This window comes from Branchiostoma belcheri, unplaced genomic scaffold, assembly GCF_001625305.1.
Source record: "Branchiostoma belcheri isolate BF01 breed outbred unplaced genomic scaffold, Haploidv18h27 scaffold109, whole genome shotgun sequence".
NCBI lineage: Eukaryota > Metazoa > Chordata > Leptocardii > Amphioxiformes > Branchiostomatidae > Branchiostoma > Branchiostoma belcheri.
In genome coordinates, this window is record NW_017802480.1 from 152,174 (window position 1) to 168,101 (window position 15,928).

Below are 15,928 nucleotides of genomic sequence, written 5' to 3' on the forward strand. Positions count from 1 at the left end.
TATATATGTAATGGTCTGAATAGTGGTTGCCAGTTTGCTTTGCTAGAAATGATGCTTTTTTCCATATGTATGTATGTATATGTATCTACATCTCCCTTCACTTCAGTGTGAATATTTTCTGCATAAATGCTAAGAGATAACCACATGTTGAAATGATATGAAAGGAAACATGAAGAGACGATGATTTTTTTCATCTCTTAAGAGAATATCTATATAACATACTTTCAGGCCACGTTGCTTCTATGTGCATGTACAAGACATTGTGCTTTATGTGAACTGAACTGAATTGTACTGTCAATCATATGATTCCAGGGATAGCTGTTGACTGGGTGACGTCTAACGTCTACTGGACAGGAGGCGGGGGCAGTGGGACCATCTCTGTCGCTCGCTTGGATGGAAGTTCCAGGAAAATCTTGAAATCATATCTTAATAACCCACAAGGAATCGCTGTACATCCAGAGCTAAAGTAAATATTACTTTCATAATTTCGTTCTTTTTACTGGCATTCTAATTTATAATTACTTATAGATATGTAAGTTATCACTTTCTATATATCCTATACAAAAAATTAAGATTGCAGACTTCCGGAAAGTATTATAGAGTCATTCGTGCAATTCTCTGCTTCCTGAATGTCTGCTAGCTACCATAGCCATTAGTTCTATCAGAGCTTGTTGCCTCCTGTCATTCTGCCTGTCAATCTTCCCTTCACCCGCGTGCTATCAACCTACTCTGTACAAGCAGACATACAAACCCACAGCGCAGCCACCGAAAACAACATTTCCGTACCGCTTTAATCAAAGTTGCTGCTGTTCACAACTAAACTTTCAAACGCGAATGTTGTAGCTGCGCAGGCTAGTGTTACAGCTATTCTAGTTATTCTATCATTTATAGAAATACTTTGAATATTTAGATATAGAGAATATTACAAGAATTGTAGTTACATATAGAGAAAAGAATAGCACCGTGCGTACTTAAAGGATGTTGTTTTTAGGTTGCTGTTCTGGACGGAAGCCGGTGACTATTCTCCCAGCATCTCACGTTCTACTCTGGCTGGAACCGAACAAGAAGTCATCATTAGATCGAATCTCGGGGTTTCTATCAGGAAACCGACTGCTCTCTCCATTGACTTCCTTAATAGCCGGTAGGTTTAACCCTTGTATAACGCTATGAGTTATATGTAATACAACACGGTGTATTCCGTATCACCAGAGGTTCCAGTCCAACCGCGTATCGGATTGCCCAAACGCATACCTATCCGCCCTTTAATGCAAAATATGCCAAAATCTGGTGTCCAAAAATGCAACAACGTCAATTCCAACGTCCGAATCCGGTACTCGAATTTTCGAAATCGGCCCACGAAACGCGTTCGAACTATTCTATGGAACTTACAGAAGCCCGTGTAATAACCGAATAGAACCCGGGCTGTACCGCTAGTTATCACACGGAAGAAGACCCAGGTGTGGCATACATACATGGAACTTAAGATATATAACGATTATGTAATGCATATAGCAATGCCCTCCATGCATGAATCTGTTTTTCTTTACTGTAGGATTTACTGGGCTGACAGTGGTACCGGAATCGTGATGTCCTCAAATCTTCGCGGGAGGGAGCCCCAACAACACTGGAGAAGCAACGGGGAGCTGTTTGGACTAGCCGTCTACAAGGTACTTTGAAATTACCTTATTGCCTTCGTCAAAAGGGTATATTTTCATTTTGGCCTCGGTGGGATGGATTTGGGTCTGTATGTATGTCAACGTCATAACTCTAGTAGTTGCAAATGGATCTTTTTGGTATTTGGTAGATAAGTATGTTTTTAATTTGGACAGGGGGCTAAGACAAAGGCTAAACCTGTTCCCCCTGTCCAATTACATACTTGGTAATGTAATGAAGCTGAAATAAATAAATAAAAAAGTAGCTGTTGTGGAAACAATGGTCAGGTTCAAAAATGGTCCACCTAGCTTTACACAACAGTACTGCAGTGGGCTTTTTATGATCTTGTTGAATGTTGCAGCATAACTCGAGAAGTTGCGAAAGGATATTGATGATTAAAGATGCCTGATGAGTAAAGTAATACAACTTCAACATACATGCATGACATTACAGCTGTTTTTTGTTGCACCAAGGACTTTATTTTCTGGACGGACCGTACAAACCAGACCGTCAGTATCGGGTTGAGAAGCACGCTAAGAAAGGTGGTCCAGCTTCAGACAACTCCTCACAGTGTTCGCGTGTTCGACGGAAGTGAACAGCCACTCTCTAGAGGTATGAAATATATTCTTCCGGTTAAAAATGTCCGTTTCCAAACTTGGAGTTATCATTCGAATTCCAAGCGTAGAAAGACACACAAACACACAACGCAGACACCCAACCAAGAATTAAACATAAAAACAATACTTCCCTACCGAAATAAAAATTTGTAGTTGTTTTTCTTCTGCATGTCCTTTACTCTTACATATGTTTTGAAAAAATTGTTAACATTTGCCCTTTTCTCTTAGGGACACCTAAAATGTTTTTGTATGCAATTGTCGTGTGTTTTGTAGGTCCATGTGATCTTCAAAATGGCGGCTGCAGCGAGCTTTGCCTGCCAACAGCCTCGGACAGCAAAATCTGCGCATGCGGGGAGGGCCATTCGCTGCGTTCGGACGGTTTAACCTGTTTTAACCCTGCAAACCCACCGACAAGTAAGACAACTTGTTTTAGTTTCTAATGGATGAAATGTTATGAATGTTTTAAAAATAGCAATGTTATTGTTGTTCTACATGTAGATATCTGGCATAGAAGGAATTTCAACAAGAAAGAGGAGATTTCAGACAGGAAGTAATAGATGTTATACATGTTTGAAAAATAACAATGTTGCTAACGTTGTTTTGGATACATGATTTAACATAGAAGCCATTCCAACAAGAACTCGGAGATTTCAGACGGAAAGTAGTGCTTGGGGTTTTCGACAATATATTGAAACTGTATGATATAATAAGAGCCAGTGTTACAACACCTACTGACATTGCCACAACGTTTAGAAAGTAACCACGATGCATTTTTGCCACAGCAACAACAGCAGTGACAACCACGGCAGCCAAACCAGCACCAACAACTGTAGCAAGAACAACAAAAGTTACAAAGCCGATACCAGGTACAGTAATAGTCAGGCAACATTCCATGAGAAATCTATTCTTACGAACTTTTTTGGTTTTGTCAATGAATTGGAGTTGTCAATGTACAAGTAAGATCACTGGGAAATACCCGATTTAATTACTTGGTGGAGAGTAGCAACAGAAAATGGGGCGTATTTCACAATATTTTCTACCAACGTTGCAACTTCTGTTTGGGGAGTACCGTTTCTACACATATACGTATAACTCTTCATGGCACTTTCTGAATGCCTTTTTGTATGACTGATACATTTTCAGTAACGACATGCACCAAAGACACTCTACCGGCGGTGACTAACGGTGAGTTCGGCAGCTGCCCGGTCATAGCAAACGTCAAGACTTGTCGTGTCGTCTGCCGGCCTAACTTCAAACCAACGGTCAGCTCCATCAACTGTCTGCCGAGCGGCAACTGGAACAAGAGCACGGAGTTCGCCTGCGCACGTAAGAACACTAGAGCACTGTACTTATATATACGTAGCAACGTTTTGTATGAAATGGAAATAACTGTTGGCATGACATGGGACTTGTATCTAGTCAATAATCTCCAAGAAGATCCTAGGGTGGCAAAAGACAGTATCAAATTGGCCAGGCAGTATCCATTGGCCAGAGATAGCCCAATAGGCCACCCAATGGATACTGCCTGACCAATTTGATACTGTCATTTGGCACCCTAGGATCTGCTTGGAGATTATCTAGTCATACCTGTCAGTATTTGCATTTGTACACAACGATCAATGGAAGTGAACTACACATTGTAGATTCTGATATTCATAGTGCAGATAACGCAATTGAAATGGTATCTTGTCTACTCACATTTGTCCTACGATCGCCATACGATCGCAAACTGTCGTACGCATGTCGTACAAATGCAGCTACCTTGTTACAAGAGAAGCTGTCTTAGACCCTTTTCGGCCGTTGGTTCTGTTACAGCCTGCTTGAAAATCCCCGCGGCATCAAAATCGTGCGACGAATGTGACATAGGTTATTTGTAACATGTTTAAGTGTGACAGTTCACTATGTACTCTGTTTAAGGACTGTAAATATCATCCTATATCTAGGCGTTGCAGCACCCGAAGCAGTTTCCATCAACGTAGCCTTCAGAATTCCAGCCGTACCATGCACCAACGACGCGTCGACGCTCGATTCAGCGAGAAACAGCCTCATCAGCAACTTTAAACGGCGAGGCATCTGTGAAACTGCTTCAAGAAGTAACGTCGACGTCTGCAACGCAGATCAGATGACGGTGTCATGTTCTGACAGCAGCACACGGAAACGGCGAGAACTAGAGGATGGCCTTCCTGCTAATCCACAGCTTCAACAGCTTTTATTACCATTGTTACAAGACAGTCCTAATACGTCGCGTCTTTCCGAGTCATCGCACAAAAGAATATTGGAGAAGCAAGCCATGCCGCCATACAACCAAGCATACAGAAAGAAACGAAGTGTAGGTCTCCCAGAGAAAAGCCTTGCTACCTCTCTAACCATGGGTAACAGCGAAGACGTAGTGATGCATTTGGTCAAGAAAGATGCGGCGGTGAAAGACAGAATCTGGTCCAAGAGAGTCAAACGAGCGACCAGTGGTTTGGACGTGAACATCGCAGTAAAGGCCACACCAGACACGTCAGAGGGAAGCCTGGAGGACAGCATCAGCCAGACTCAGGCCCACGTGCAGGATGTGGTAGACGAGATAAGGATGGAAGTGGCGGCTGGGAACGTGGCTGTAGAAGTGGACGGGCAGACCTACCCGGCAGATCGGGACTCGTTCACGGCGATGGCTGTGAAGTATGAATGTCCGAGTGGGACCGTGGAGATAGACGGAGGCTGCGGTGAGTTTCTTTGAAGTGTTCTTTTTGGTGACGCTGTTTCGGAGAAGAATCAAAAGCTATGTTGATTATTCTTCAGAATACCCATATTCCACTCCAAGTGGCAGTCACACATATATGAGGTGTTAAACGAAAATTGCAATCAGAATTCTTTATTCACTTGGTTCACTGTGCACAAATCAGAAGATATGTGTTACTTTTTCACTGTGCATCTAAGCTAGGCGTTACAGCTAACAATGCGTTCCCAAACGATTGGTAGTAGTAACATCTAGTCTAGTAGCTTCAGTTTACAGTGAACCAGTAACATCTAGCTTCAGGGCACAGTGAACCAGTCATAATTGCCCTGATGAAGATGACAAACGGCCATCGAAACGTGGGGTCTTGTTCAACAATTGGTTGTGAATGAACCTGCTGAAATTATTCAACGATAATTGTATTTCTTCATTGTTTAATCAAACAGGATCAGTGCCAAGGAAAGGCAGGTCTAACACCGCAGCGGTGGCCGTAGGCGTCGTGGTGGCCTTGCTGCTGTTAGGCGCCATCTCGCTAGGGGGCTACATGTACTATCGCAGGAAGCAGCGCACCTACCCGGGACAAAACGTCAGACTGAAGGACCTGGAAACCCAGGAGAATCCAGCGTTTGGCATGAACGACACCCACCCTTACAACACAGGTAAGAAAGTACATAATATTATTGTGTTTCGACAAAGCTCATGTCGTTTGTTGTCTTTTGAAGTCTTATATATGCTATATATGCACAAACATTGTACATGGGCAAAACACACACACACACACACACACACACACACACATCGAATTCCCGGTCATAACACCGTCAATCAACTGAAACTCAATCTTAGCCCATCCACTCCCATACACTTGTATGGCTTAACTTACTCGATTTGTACACTTAAAATATCTAAATCTGGAAGTAATGATGGCATTTTAAATAGTAAATCACTTTCTGTTCGCGGTAGCAAAAGTTTGAGGTCTGAGAAAAATGCACGTGTTCGCGGAACTATACATTCTCGGTGGTGGCAGGTGCTGAAAAAAGGAAGTCGAAAAATAGGGAATTATTTTTCCACGGCAATGATAAATTCGCGGTACAGAAGTGACCACGAAAACCGCGAATATAAGACTACCGCGAAGAAATCGTGGTTTACAAAATACTTAACATATTTTACATGCTGCTAAACTTTCTCGTGAAAGGTTTGGCGGAAGGTGCCGATGGCGGTTTCCTGGACCTGACCAAAGCTCAACCAGAGAACGCCGTGCAGATCGAGGCCTTGCCCGAGAAGCTCGCTCCGTCTGCGCCCGACTGGGAGGGTTTCGATGACGGCAAACTTTCCAAAGAAACTGTGGCGCAAGCCGAGGAGCACGCCGTCCCCTATCCCAGCGCTCCAGTGGTGGGAGAAGGCGTCAACAACTTCGCTCCCAGCGCTCCGATAGCGGGGGATGGCGTCATCAACCTCACAGAGGAAGAAAAGAAGGTTCCAGTCGCCAACTGGGAGATCTTTGATGAAGGCAAACCGGCCTCAGAGGCTACACCACCGGTGTACGAGAATGTAAATCGCGATCTTGGCGCACCCTCTGCACAAGGCGACACCGCCCCTCCCACCGACTGGGAGATATTTGAAGACGACAAGCTTACAAAGGAAGCTGCAGACCAACAGGAGCCCGAGACACAGCCCCCGGACGATTATACCCAACCAGGAGGCATCAGTAATCCTATGTATGGATCTAAAGGCGAGGGAAATGCGTAAAGTGTGAAAAAAATCTGTGAATAGAAACAAATGTCAGAGCAAAATAGTAAAGTAATGGTAAACCGATTTTGACAATAGAAAAAGTGAACAAATTTAATTGGTATCTAAAATCAAAAGTTATGAGCTATGATGATTCAGTTGTACATTTTGAGTCGAATTTTCAAACCAGTGATTTTTTTTGTCGTTTGTGAAAATCTATGTTATACTAGATGGTATGTTATATTTTATGTAGGTGGCAAGTAAGACTGGCGCAGGCCTGCTGGTATCCAGGTCACAAACACGTTATGCTTCTTCCTCCTCTTTACCATGACAACAAAATTTACATAGATATTACATATTACAGAAAACATGGTAATTAATGTTGAACAATCACAACATCACAATATACTTCGTGCTAGCTTTGACCGGGAGGAAAATGTATGTAAATATCTGCCATACACCTGCCATTTTATCTGTAAATTAATCCTTTTTCTGTGTTTACCTATTTTTTTTTTGCATTGTTGTTACTTATAAACATGTATTCAGATCTGCTACTCTTTTGAAATAGGTTGTGTTTAAGCAAAGAAATGCTGCTTAACGTATCACGTAATAATCATATCTATAGAGCATTCCATGACAAAATAATATTCTTATAATGAATAAGTCAGGCTAGATCTGGATTTTACAGAAGTTACAAGCTTTGGTTGCTACTCTGTCATGCTTAAAATTGTGAATTTTGTATTAAATGGAGCAAAAATACTACAAAAGTTTGTATTTGCTTTAAGATGTAAACTATTAACATAATTCCTCACACTCAGGTGACTGTAATGACACAACGTCTAACTACGAATACCAGGGATCGAACCCATGACCTCATGTCTGCTAGCCTAGGGTACTTCGCCATTCGACGCCACTCAACTGGAAATATGACCTGGGGGGAATTTACATCATGAATGTCTCCGAACACAAAATAGTTGCCCAGTTTGTTTACGAGTTTAGAGAATTTCTCTTCTTTGTTAAAAGCCCCCTTCAGTGTATCTATTTAAGAGCACTGCGGTGTAATCTTTCAGCATGGGGAAATACCTTTTTTTCATGAGGGTCTGCATGGGGGATTCGTGCAACGCTTAAGGGTAAATCAAGTTGTTCTTGTGTGAGGCTATGGAAACTACGTCATTGGCATGTCCTTTTGTACCAATGGGATGCTTGGCAATCTAGTCTGAGGACCTTAGACGCTCTTTTATGATTTTGGGACAATCTAACGTTCGAGTACATGACACAAGTTTTTTTCAATAACGTATAACGATCAATATACGATAACAAATAGCGTGGGATCTACGTGGGATTAAGGAAAAACAAATACACTTACAGTGTTTTGCCAAAAACACTGAAGGTTGATTCAAAGCGGGCAGCTACGTTGAATTGAAATGGTTCGCTACGCCGCAGCAAAAAGCATGCAGACCCTCCCCCATTCCTGCACATAGCCTATTGCTGTGTCAGCCACCCCTTCGCTCTATTAAAACATGACTCAGCAGAGCCATACAGTCAATTTCTCTTGCCAATTTCCTCGTGCGTGTTGGTTACTTCGTGACTTCCTCAAATCCCACCAGATATGCCACAAATCTCGCGTGGGGGAAAACCAGGGAAGAAACAGGGGAGAGAAAGTGAAACCTGTCGACACCTGCTTGTATAGGTAGATTTTGGCCTGGGGCTATGTTCGCTTTTGTTCTCTGAGTACGTCAACACGCAGGTTGTTAGTGTCATCCGACACCGCTCTCCTCTCTCTCATTGGTCGGTGGCAGGACTTCGTCACGTACCGCAAAAAGACACTGGTATTCCCCGCCCGCGGGTTACTGTACATGTATGTTGCGTACTTAAGGCTATGTTTGCTGCTGTGTCGAGGCACGCGTTTCGCCGACTCTCCGCTGTTGAATTGTCACCGTGTGCAAGAGTTTTCCAGGCCATGAAGACTGAGTACAGCTCGTCTTCACTCGGGGTGAAGTTACTGTGTCTTCTGAGCGTCTTTCAAGGTAAGATCACTTTCAATTACGCGTGGAAAGTAGGCCGCACTAAGGATTAGCTCAACCCGGAAACAAATTTCACGAAAAATCGCACAGAATTGCTCAGTAAGCTTAAATGCTAATCCTACTGGTTCGTTTTAGAAATACATGTAAGTACTAACTTTGAAATGTTAGTTAAGTCTTTCAAAATGCTAGTTAACTCTTTTCAAAAGTTGTACATACTTAGTTCCTCTTTTTTAGGTGTAAGGTTTAAGGCGTTAAATCTGTTGTTGTTAGAAGAATTATTCCATTTCTAAAACAGTCAAAAACAGTACGGTTGGTACACATGTCACCCCGTGTATCAGTTGTCATAGATTTTTCATTATATACGTGTATATATTGTGAGATATTTGATGGTGTTTGTGATGTTTCCTGCCACGTTTGAACAGGAAAAGAAGTTAGGAAACAGGTGCGTTTTTCTGCCGATATTTCAAAAGAGGAACTAGTTCTTGTCATCGACGGCACTGTGACGACCTTGAATGGGAAACAAGAGTAGACGTTGAAACATGATCTGGGGATGCTGATATAATCACAATAGGATCAGAAACAAAAAACACCGGCTTATTGTTGGTGTTATTTTGACTCAAAATGCGTGGGCAATTACAGAAGTGACATGTACTCCCTATACTATACATTTTTTCTAGGTAACGGTTGTTTATAGTCACCTAGTACTTCTATCTAGTGAAGTACTAGTACTTCTGCTTTCTTGTGCATGTACCACCTACTTTGGTTCGACTTGACATTTGTAGTTTGAAGTGTGGTGTGTTTTCGGCGGTTGTTTTTTTTTATCAGGCAATAGGATCTCAGCCGTAGAAGGGCAAAGTTGAATCTACCGTGTTTGTAGGTGTCTGTAAAAGTAGGGCAGCCGGTCTTGTTGAATACAAATTAACTGCAGAAACACCTCCAGGCATTTAAGTTGGAGGTAAGAAGTGTCCGTCAAGGGTCAGAAAAGACAGTAGAAATGCAGCCTGAAAATTCGCTTGTGTTCAATTCGGTACATTCATTCTGAGGCAGACTTTAAACTGTGTGTTTGATACGTCGTATCATCTTTATTAAATCAAGAAAACTACACATTAAAACAATGGACAAGATGAAGGGTTAAAAACACCTCGGTCGGCCCCTTAAGACAGATCAACATTGATCTAGAACGCAAGTTTTTTTTTCAACACTGAAATCATAACGTTCGTGACTTGCCCGTGTTTGAGCTGTATGGATAGTTGCAAGGAACGATCAATCCACTGCTTCTAAGAGTCAAAAAGACTGTGAAAGTGTTGTTCAGTCAACCATACACGGGGTAAGTCCCACGCTCTCCCCATTACAAGTAGGTGTGTGTCGGAAATTACTGGGAAAGTCCTGGCCCAAACCGAGATGTCCTGGAACAATTTTTACTCTATATACGAGAAGACGGAGAAACACACAAGTTTGAAGTGTCAAACGGAGTTCGGTTTTTTTTATTCTTCACATCTGAAACGTCTCCAAACACGTTCTATATCTGTAGAATATACCGCTATGGAAAGTGGAGGCTAAATTCAACATACTAATAGATCAACTTCTTGTGTTGTTAATGGTGTCATTTTACTGACTCAAGGCCGTTTTGCCTCAGTAACCATAAACCAGGTAACGGAAAGAGATCGTATACTTGTATTGAGTGTTGAGCCTGTTTACAAAACTACCGTTCTGTTCCCGGCTCCAATTGCAAGGTGATGACAGGTACTTAAACAACTGGTGCCACGGTCATGGCCGCCAAAAGGACACAAATTCCTGACTGGTTGTGTCAGAAAGGGAACACAAACAACTGTTTCCAGCCAAGCATGATGTTAACACTACAAGTACAACACAGACCACCCGACAAACATGGCTCGCAAGTCCTTTGCCAGGTTTTTTCTTCCGAAATTATGACCATACATATTTGGTATTCAATGCTTAATGCCTCCTCCATACGTGTGACCAAATCAAGAGTTCCGTTGGGCCAATTGAGCACCATACGTTGTTTATAGTCAGCCCTTAAACCTAAAAAAGGAGCCGGTGTTGAGTCAAATCCTTGAGCTGCCACATACGTGAGAGGTCAGGTGTCCAGGGCAAGGGCTAGTGTTCGCGTTGGTTTTAGAGTTGTTATATAGGGTTAGAGTTAGGATCATTGTTCAGGGCAAGGATTAGACTTACGATTAGGTTAGGATAGGTTATGACTAAATCCCTCCCTCCCCAGATCAGAGGTATATTGAAAATCCCCAAGTAGTGTCGGAATCATGTACATGTATTTGGCAGAATCATGTATATGGTTTGACACTGGGCAAATATGTTATTAGGGGGAGGGACCAGCAAATGATCTTTCTAATGGAATCTGATGGAATGGTGCAACTATGAAAAACATCTTATTTATACATATAGGTACAGGTGCACAGCAGGCCTCAGTGGAGTCGATTCTTGTTGCTGATCTCTTAAATAAAGCAATCTACAAGGTCGACGCAACGACGGGATCAAAGGAAACACTTCCGCTTGGCCCCTTGCCCAATCCCGTCGCAGTGGACTATGACGCAACTTCCGGTTATCTCTACTGGACTGACTCGCAAGCTCATCAAGTACAGAGAGCTTATCTGAACGGAACTGGGATGGAGGTCGTAGCCAGTACAAGCACCATGGGTGAGTTTCAATTTCAAACTTATTCTAACTCTTTGAAATGCATGACTGTATAGTAGAATCAAGAGGTCCCGGGTTCGAGTCCTGACATGCCACCGATCTTGTGCCCTTGGGAAAGGCACTTTACACGACTTTCCCCACTAGACTCAAGTGAAAATGAGTATTGTCTGTCCAGTATTCGTTTCTATGTTTTATAAATCTTCACTGTTCTTGCTTTTCAAAGTCAAAAATGACAACAGCACAGAAAGCAATTTTGTGGTGTAATTCAATCGGGTATTCCTCTCTGACCAGACTTAAAACGCTTGTTTCTCTTGCCTAGTTTCCTTTCCTTTAGATTTAGACTTGGAAGACTGTCTTGGACGTCTGGAAGTCTGAAATCCCCAATTTCTTGTTTTTGCGGTGACTCAACACAACTTTGAACTGTCTTTTAACGCATTTGTCGTTGTGCTTCTTGCCTTTTACTACATGCGTTGCCCGTGGCATGCCAGGCGGTGACTCAACACATCCATGATAGTATGAACTGTCTTCTAACATATTGGTAGCTGTCTTAAGCTACGGTCACAACCCGCCGTACGTGCGTTTTCTCCGTACGTTTTTTGGGAGGCTACGTCTGCTACGTTTTTTCTGAAGACGTGGGAAAGGAGTGGCGTCACTCGCACGTCACTCGCACGGTTGGACAAAGTGTAAGAGTGTGGTCTGCACGCCAAGTCTGGCCGTGAGCGTTTGCGTGCATCGTACGTTGCGCAGGTGGTAAGTGAGTTGTACGTGCTTACAACGTACGATCTACGTGCGATTGCAACTTTACCGCAAGGAGGCCGTACTCACACGTGCTTCTTCCGCACGGCACGTACGGGGCACGCGCGTCGCTCGTACTCGCACGCACGGGTGGTGAATCCGCAGACCGCACGTAGAAAAAGTTTTACATGCACTTAAAGTTCTACGGCGTGTCTGCGTGCTCCCAAATCCGTAGGATTCCGTACGGAGGTGGTACTCACCACGCACGGATGCCCTACGTTTGCCCACGTTTTTGCACGTAGACAGCACGCAGAAGCACGTACGGCGCCGGGTTGTGACCGTAGCTTTACAGTTGCGTTGTTTCTTGTTTTACAGTTCCTGACGGCGTTGCCCTTGACATACCAGGTGGAAACGTGTACTGGACGGACACGAGCCGTGACGCCATCTCCGTGGCCAGGATGGACGGGTGGTTCCCCAGGAACGTCCTGACTACAGGACTGGACCAGCCGAGAGCTATCGCCCTGGATCCAGCAAACGGGTGAGTCCTTCTACGTACTTAACAGTCCAAAACATAGTGTATTGCGGGTAAACATAATGCCTGTGCACATGTATTGTCGATCGGTGTAATGTAGCCAGCTGCCGCCGCGCCGCGTGCCTCCCGGAAGCTGGTGTGTTACGCTGAAAGGCGGTTATACCGGCTATACAGATACAGATAAAGCTTATTACACAACAATTGTCACATTAATGTTTTTCAACACATCGAAGGATTGATTTTATGCTGGATCAAAGTTGAGATACGTGTGCAATCATTTGTGTGTGTTTGTGTGTGTGTGTGTGTGTGTGTGCGTTGTGTGTGTGCGTTGTGTGTGTGTGTTTGTGCGTATGTGTTTGTGCGTGTTTGTACATGCGCGTCTGTGTATACAGTTCATTGCATTTGTATGTACCCATCAGGTACATGTACTGGACAGACTGGGGGGCCCAGGCTAAGATAGAGCGGGCTGCTATGGATGGGACCGGGAGGACAGCACTGGTCACCACAGGGCTACTATGGCCAAACGGACTCACTATAGACCAGTCCGGTACGTGCAAATTTATGTCTTGTCCTTATATATGTTTTGTAACTGTACCATAGCTTTTCTAGCTTTACATTCAAAGAGGATATCTATGATATTACACATGACGATTATCTATATAACATTACGATGATCTATAGATAATATCCATAACATATTTGCGTGCCAATTATAAAGTGATACTGACGGAAATTGACACATTGTATTTATATGACAAAAGGTATATGGTTGTGAACATATTATTTATGTTTCTATTGGTGGCACAATACCCTAAATGCACATTTTGCACAAATCTATTTGCATCTTTCAAACAGTCACATTGACTAACATTGTTATCTTATGTTACCTCAGCCCAGCGTCTTTACTGGTGCGATGCGAGAACCTACAAGATCGAGAGCTCAGACTTGAACGGCTACGATCGGCAACAGTTCTACTGGAATTTTGGGTTCCATTTCTTCGGCATTGCTGTGGATGATACACACGTTTACTGGACAGCATGGACCTTTTCCAGTGTAGTTAGGTAATGGAAACATTTGTTTTGAGAAGCTGAGGATTTGTGTGTCTCTTTTTCATGTTGGGTGGGAGGTGATTTTGGCAGTTGATTGATAGGGAGGTAACGTCTGAAGGTGAGGGTAGGTAGGCAGTATGTGGAGAATATGCAGTAAGTGGTGTAATACATACTCGATTTGTTTACATTATACAATCCCCTCCACAGTTCAAATACGTTCACAAAAACATCAAAATTTCCCAAAAGTGTGAAATGTCCAATTACTTGTTTTAACACCTTTTGCACCTTGCAGGTCCTCTAAGACAACCGGAGTACACGAAACTATCGGCACCGGCCTCAGTCGTCCAGCTGGGATCCAGCTCATAAAATCAGGAACTTATCAACCAATCTCTAACGGTAGGTTGCAACCTCTTGGGATTTAATAATTAACGTTTTCTTCCACACTCGGAGTTAACGCTTTATGGTAGCCTAGTTAGTATCCATCCATTTGCTTATGGCGAAGTTGGGGCAGTCTGGACGTAAATGGGAACATGATGTTCAGCACCATACTTTATCCAGAACCATACTCAGGCACGGCTCTGGATAATCCACGGGTATCCAAAACCATGAAACTAAATATTTCTTGTTTGAAATTCACAAACTCTTTGCAAAAAATATAGGTCCTAAGTGATGGAGGTAATAGGCCGACCATCGTATCTTTTCTCATACCTTTCATGGTACCATATTTTTTATTCTTCATAATATGTACGTGTGTATTAAAGCTATGATCTACCGTGATTTCCAGCCTGTACGAGTCAGAACGGCGGATGTCAGCATCTGTGTCTGGCCCGGCCCGGAGGGAGGACGTGCGCTTGTCGGAGCAGCTGGAGACTCCAGGATGACGGCGTCACGTGTCAGCCGTTGGGTACAGTTTAAACTCTTCTCTTAGCTCTGCTGATTGGTTGATTTCATGTACCCCCGACCAGGTTTGCCTGTTATAATTCTGATCAAGTTTTCAAATGACAGACAGATAAAATGTCGTCGATTAAGGTATAGTGATGGGTAGCCCGACTGAACTTCGCTTTTCGCTGGCCCCTTAGTTAGTCCGCAGCTCCTTGAGCGCCGGACAAAGGGCTTGGGTTTCACAGACTAGGTGATGGGCTGCCCCTCTAAATGCAAATGTAGCCATAACTATTTAGCTCCCAAGTCTACATCCTCTCATAGACTCGGGAGTTAACATAGGTCTGATAACCAGGCTACTGCCAAAGTACATTGTCCAGCTGTATAGAAATAAAGTATTTTTGTGTTACTTTGACGATTGTCTGGTATTGTAGGTGTAGAAAAATAGATATGGATAGATATGTTGACACTGACTACTTTTCTTTTTGTGTGCGTCAACAGTTATTGTGCCACCGAGTGTCGTCTGGACCCGACGGGACCAAGTCACGGGCATCAACATCGTGGAAATGTTGCCTGGAAACACCACAACAATCCGGGAGGGCTTAGGATCCGGAGGCTCTTTAACAGTCAAGAATCTCTTCAGGTCTGACCTTATCTTATTTATTGTAAATAACTGACATATCTTCTGAATGGTAGAGTGTAACAATACTCTCCTCAAGAAAAACATACAATAGATTCAATCTAACAAACCTCAAGCATCAGGGCAGATGCATGGCGGCTGCAGACATGTCCCTCCAAGATGATCTGTTTTCTGCCAGCGCTCTCCAATCAGTTCTGCTGACCCCTAAACTGTCCAGTACACTGAAAACTTGGTCCTCCCATCTGTTGGATTAGCTTTGGTAAAAATTATATGGATTTAACAGTGTTAGAATTGTATTTTAATATAGATCATGTATGTACCCTCAGGCTTGTTGTTTCTTCTTTGCCATACATTGTACCAGCTACAGTTGTTGACCAATATTTAACGTTGCTTTGATTTGTATTTTTATTTTGCGAAATGCATCCCTTCCCATCTGTCCATCGCTACACATAAGTCTCTGTGATGCACTTTAAATTTCATTTCGTTGATGTCTACATACATCATTTTTGTTTTCAAACAGTGTCAATCCGCCATCTTTCTTGACTGCGCTGGATTTTGACATCCGAAGGCAACAGATGTTCTGGGCTGACTCCGGACTGCAAGCTATACACAAGGTAAAAGCTGCGGCTATTTGCGAGCTTCCATATACCTAGGAAGTCTATACCGCCTACCGTCCCGG

The 15,928-nt window shown here is 43.2% G+C and overlaps 2 protein-coding genes and 1 long non-coding RNA gene across 3 annotated transcripts in view; all 3 read left to right on the plus strand.

Annotated features, from left to right (window-relative positions):
* Positions 1 to 7,423, plus strand: part of LOC109480900 — a 55,523-nt gene extending 48,100 nt beyond the window's left edge. Inside the window, exons 75-83 of the mRNA XM_019783241.1 lie at positions 992 to 1,141; positions 1,553 to 1,667; positions 2,127 to 2,265; positions 2,544 to 2,684; positions 3,053 to 3,136; positions 3,414 to 3,596; positions 4,214 to 4,981; positions 5,439 to 5,651; positions 6,188 to 7,423. Of these exons, the coding sequence (XP_019638800.1) occupies positions 992 to 1,141; positions 1,553 to 1,667; positions 2,127 to 2,265; positions 2,544 to 2,684; positions 3,053 to 3,136; positions 3,414 to 3,596; positions 4,214 to 4,981; positions 5,439 to 5,651; positions 6,188 to 6,741 (2,347 nt within the window). The 3' untranslated portion in view covers positions 6,742 to 7,423. The remainder of the gene's footprint in view (positions 1 to 991; positions 1,142 to 1,552; positions 1,668 to 2,126; positions 2,266 to 2,543; positions 2,685 to 3,052; positions 3,137 to 3,413; positions 3,597 to 4,213; positions 4,982 to 5,438; positions 5,652 to 6,187) is intronic.
* Positions 7,424 to 8,590: 1,167 nt separating this feature from the next.
* LOC109481251 (low-density lipoprotein receptor-related protein 6-like) lies at positions 8,591 to 13,746 on the plus strand. Its single transcript, XM_019783796.1, has 5 exons — positions 8,591 to 8,747; positions 11,166 to 11,417; positions 12,525 to 12,687; positions 13,101 to 13,228; positions 13,574 to 13,746. Exons 1-5 carry the CDS (start codon positions 8,600 to 8,602, stop codon positions 13,744 to 13,746), a joined length of 864 nt encoding a protein of 287 aa, XP_019639355.1. The 5' UTR covers positions 8,591 to 8,599.
* A 773-nt stretch (positions 13,747 to 14,519) lies between these two features.
* On the plus strand, positions 14,520 to 15,863 carry LOC109481263. The gene is made up of 3 exons (XR_002140890.1): positions 14,520 to 14,634; positions 15,111 to 15,252; positions 15,770 to 15,863. It is a non-coding gene; the product is annotated as an uncharacterized LOC109481263 (long non-coding RNA).
* Positions 15,864 to 15,928: the final 65 nt, after the last annotated feature.

Coding starts and splice junctions, on each gene's coding strand:
- LOC109481251 (XM_019783796.1), top strand. CDS start 8,600: ATGTTTGCTGCTGTGTCGAGGCACGCGTTTCGCCGACTCTCCGCTGTT. Junction 12,688..13,100: donor GCCCTGGATCCAGCAAACGG/GTGAGTCCTTCT, acceptor TGTACCCATCAG/GTACATGTACTGGACAGACT. Junction 13,229..13,573: donor ACTCACTATAGACCAGTCCG/GTACGTGCAAAT, acceptor ATGTTACCTCAG/CCCAGCGTCTTTACTGGTGC.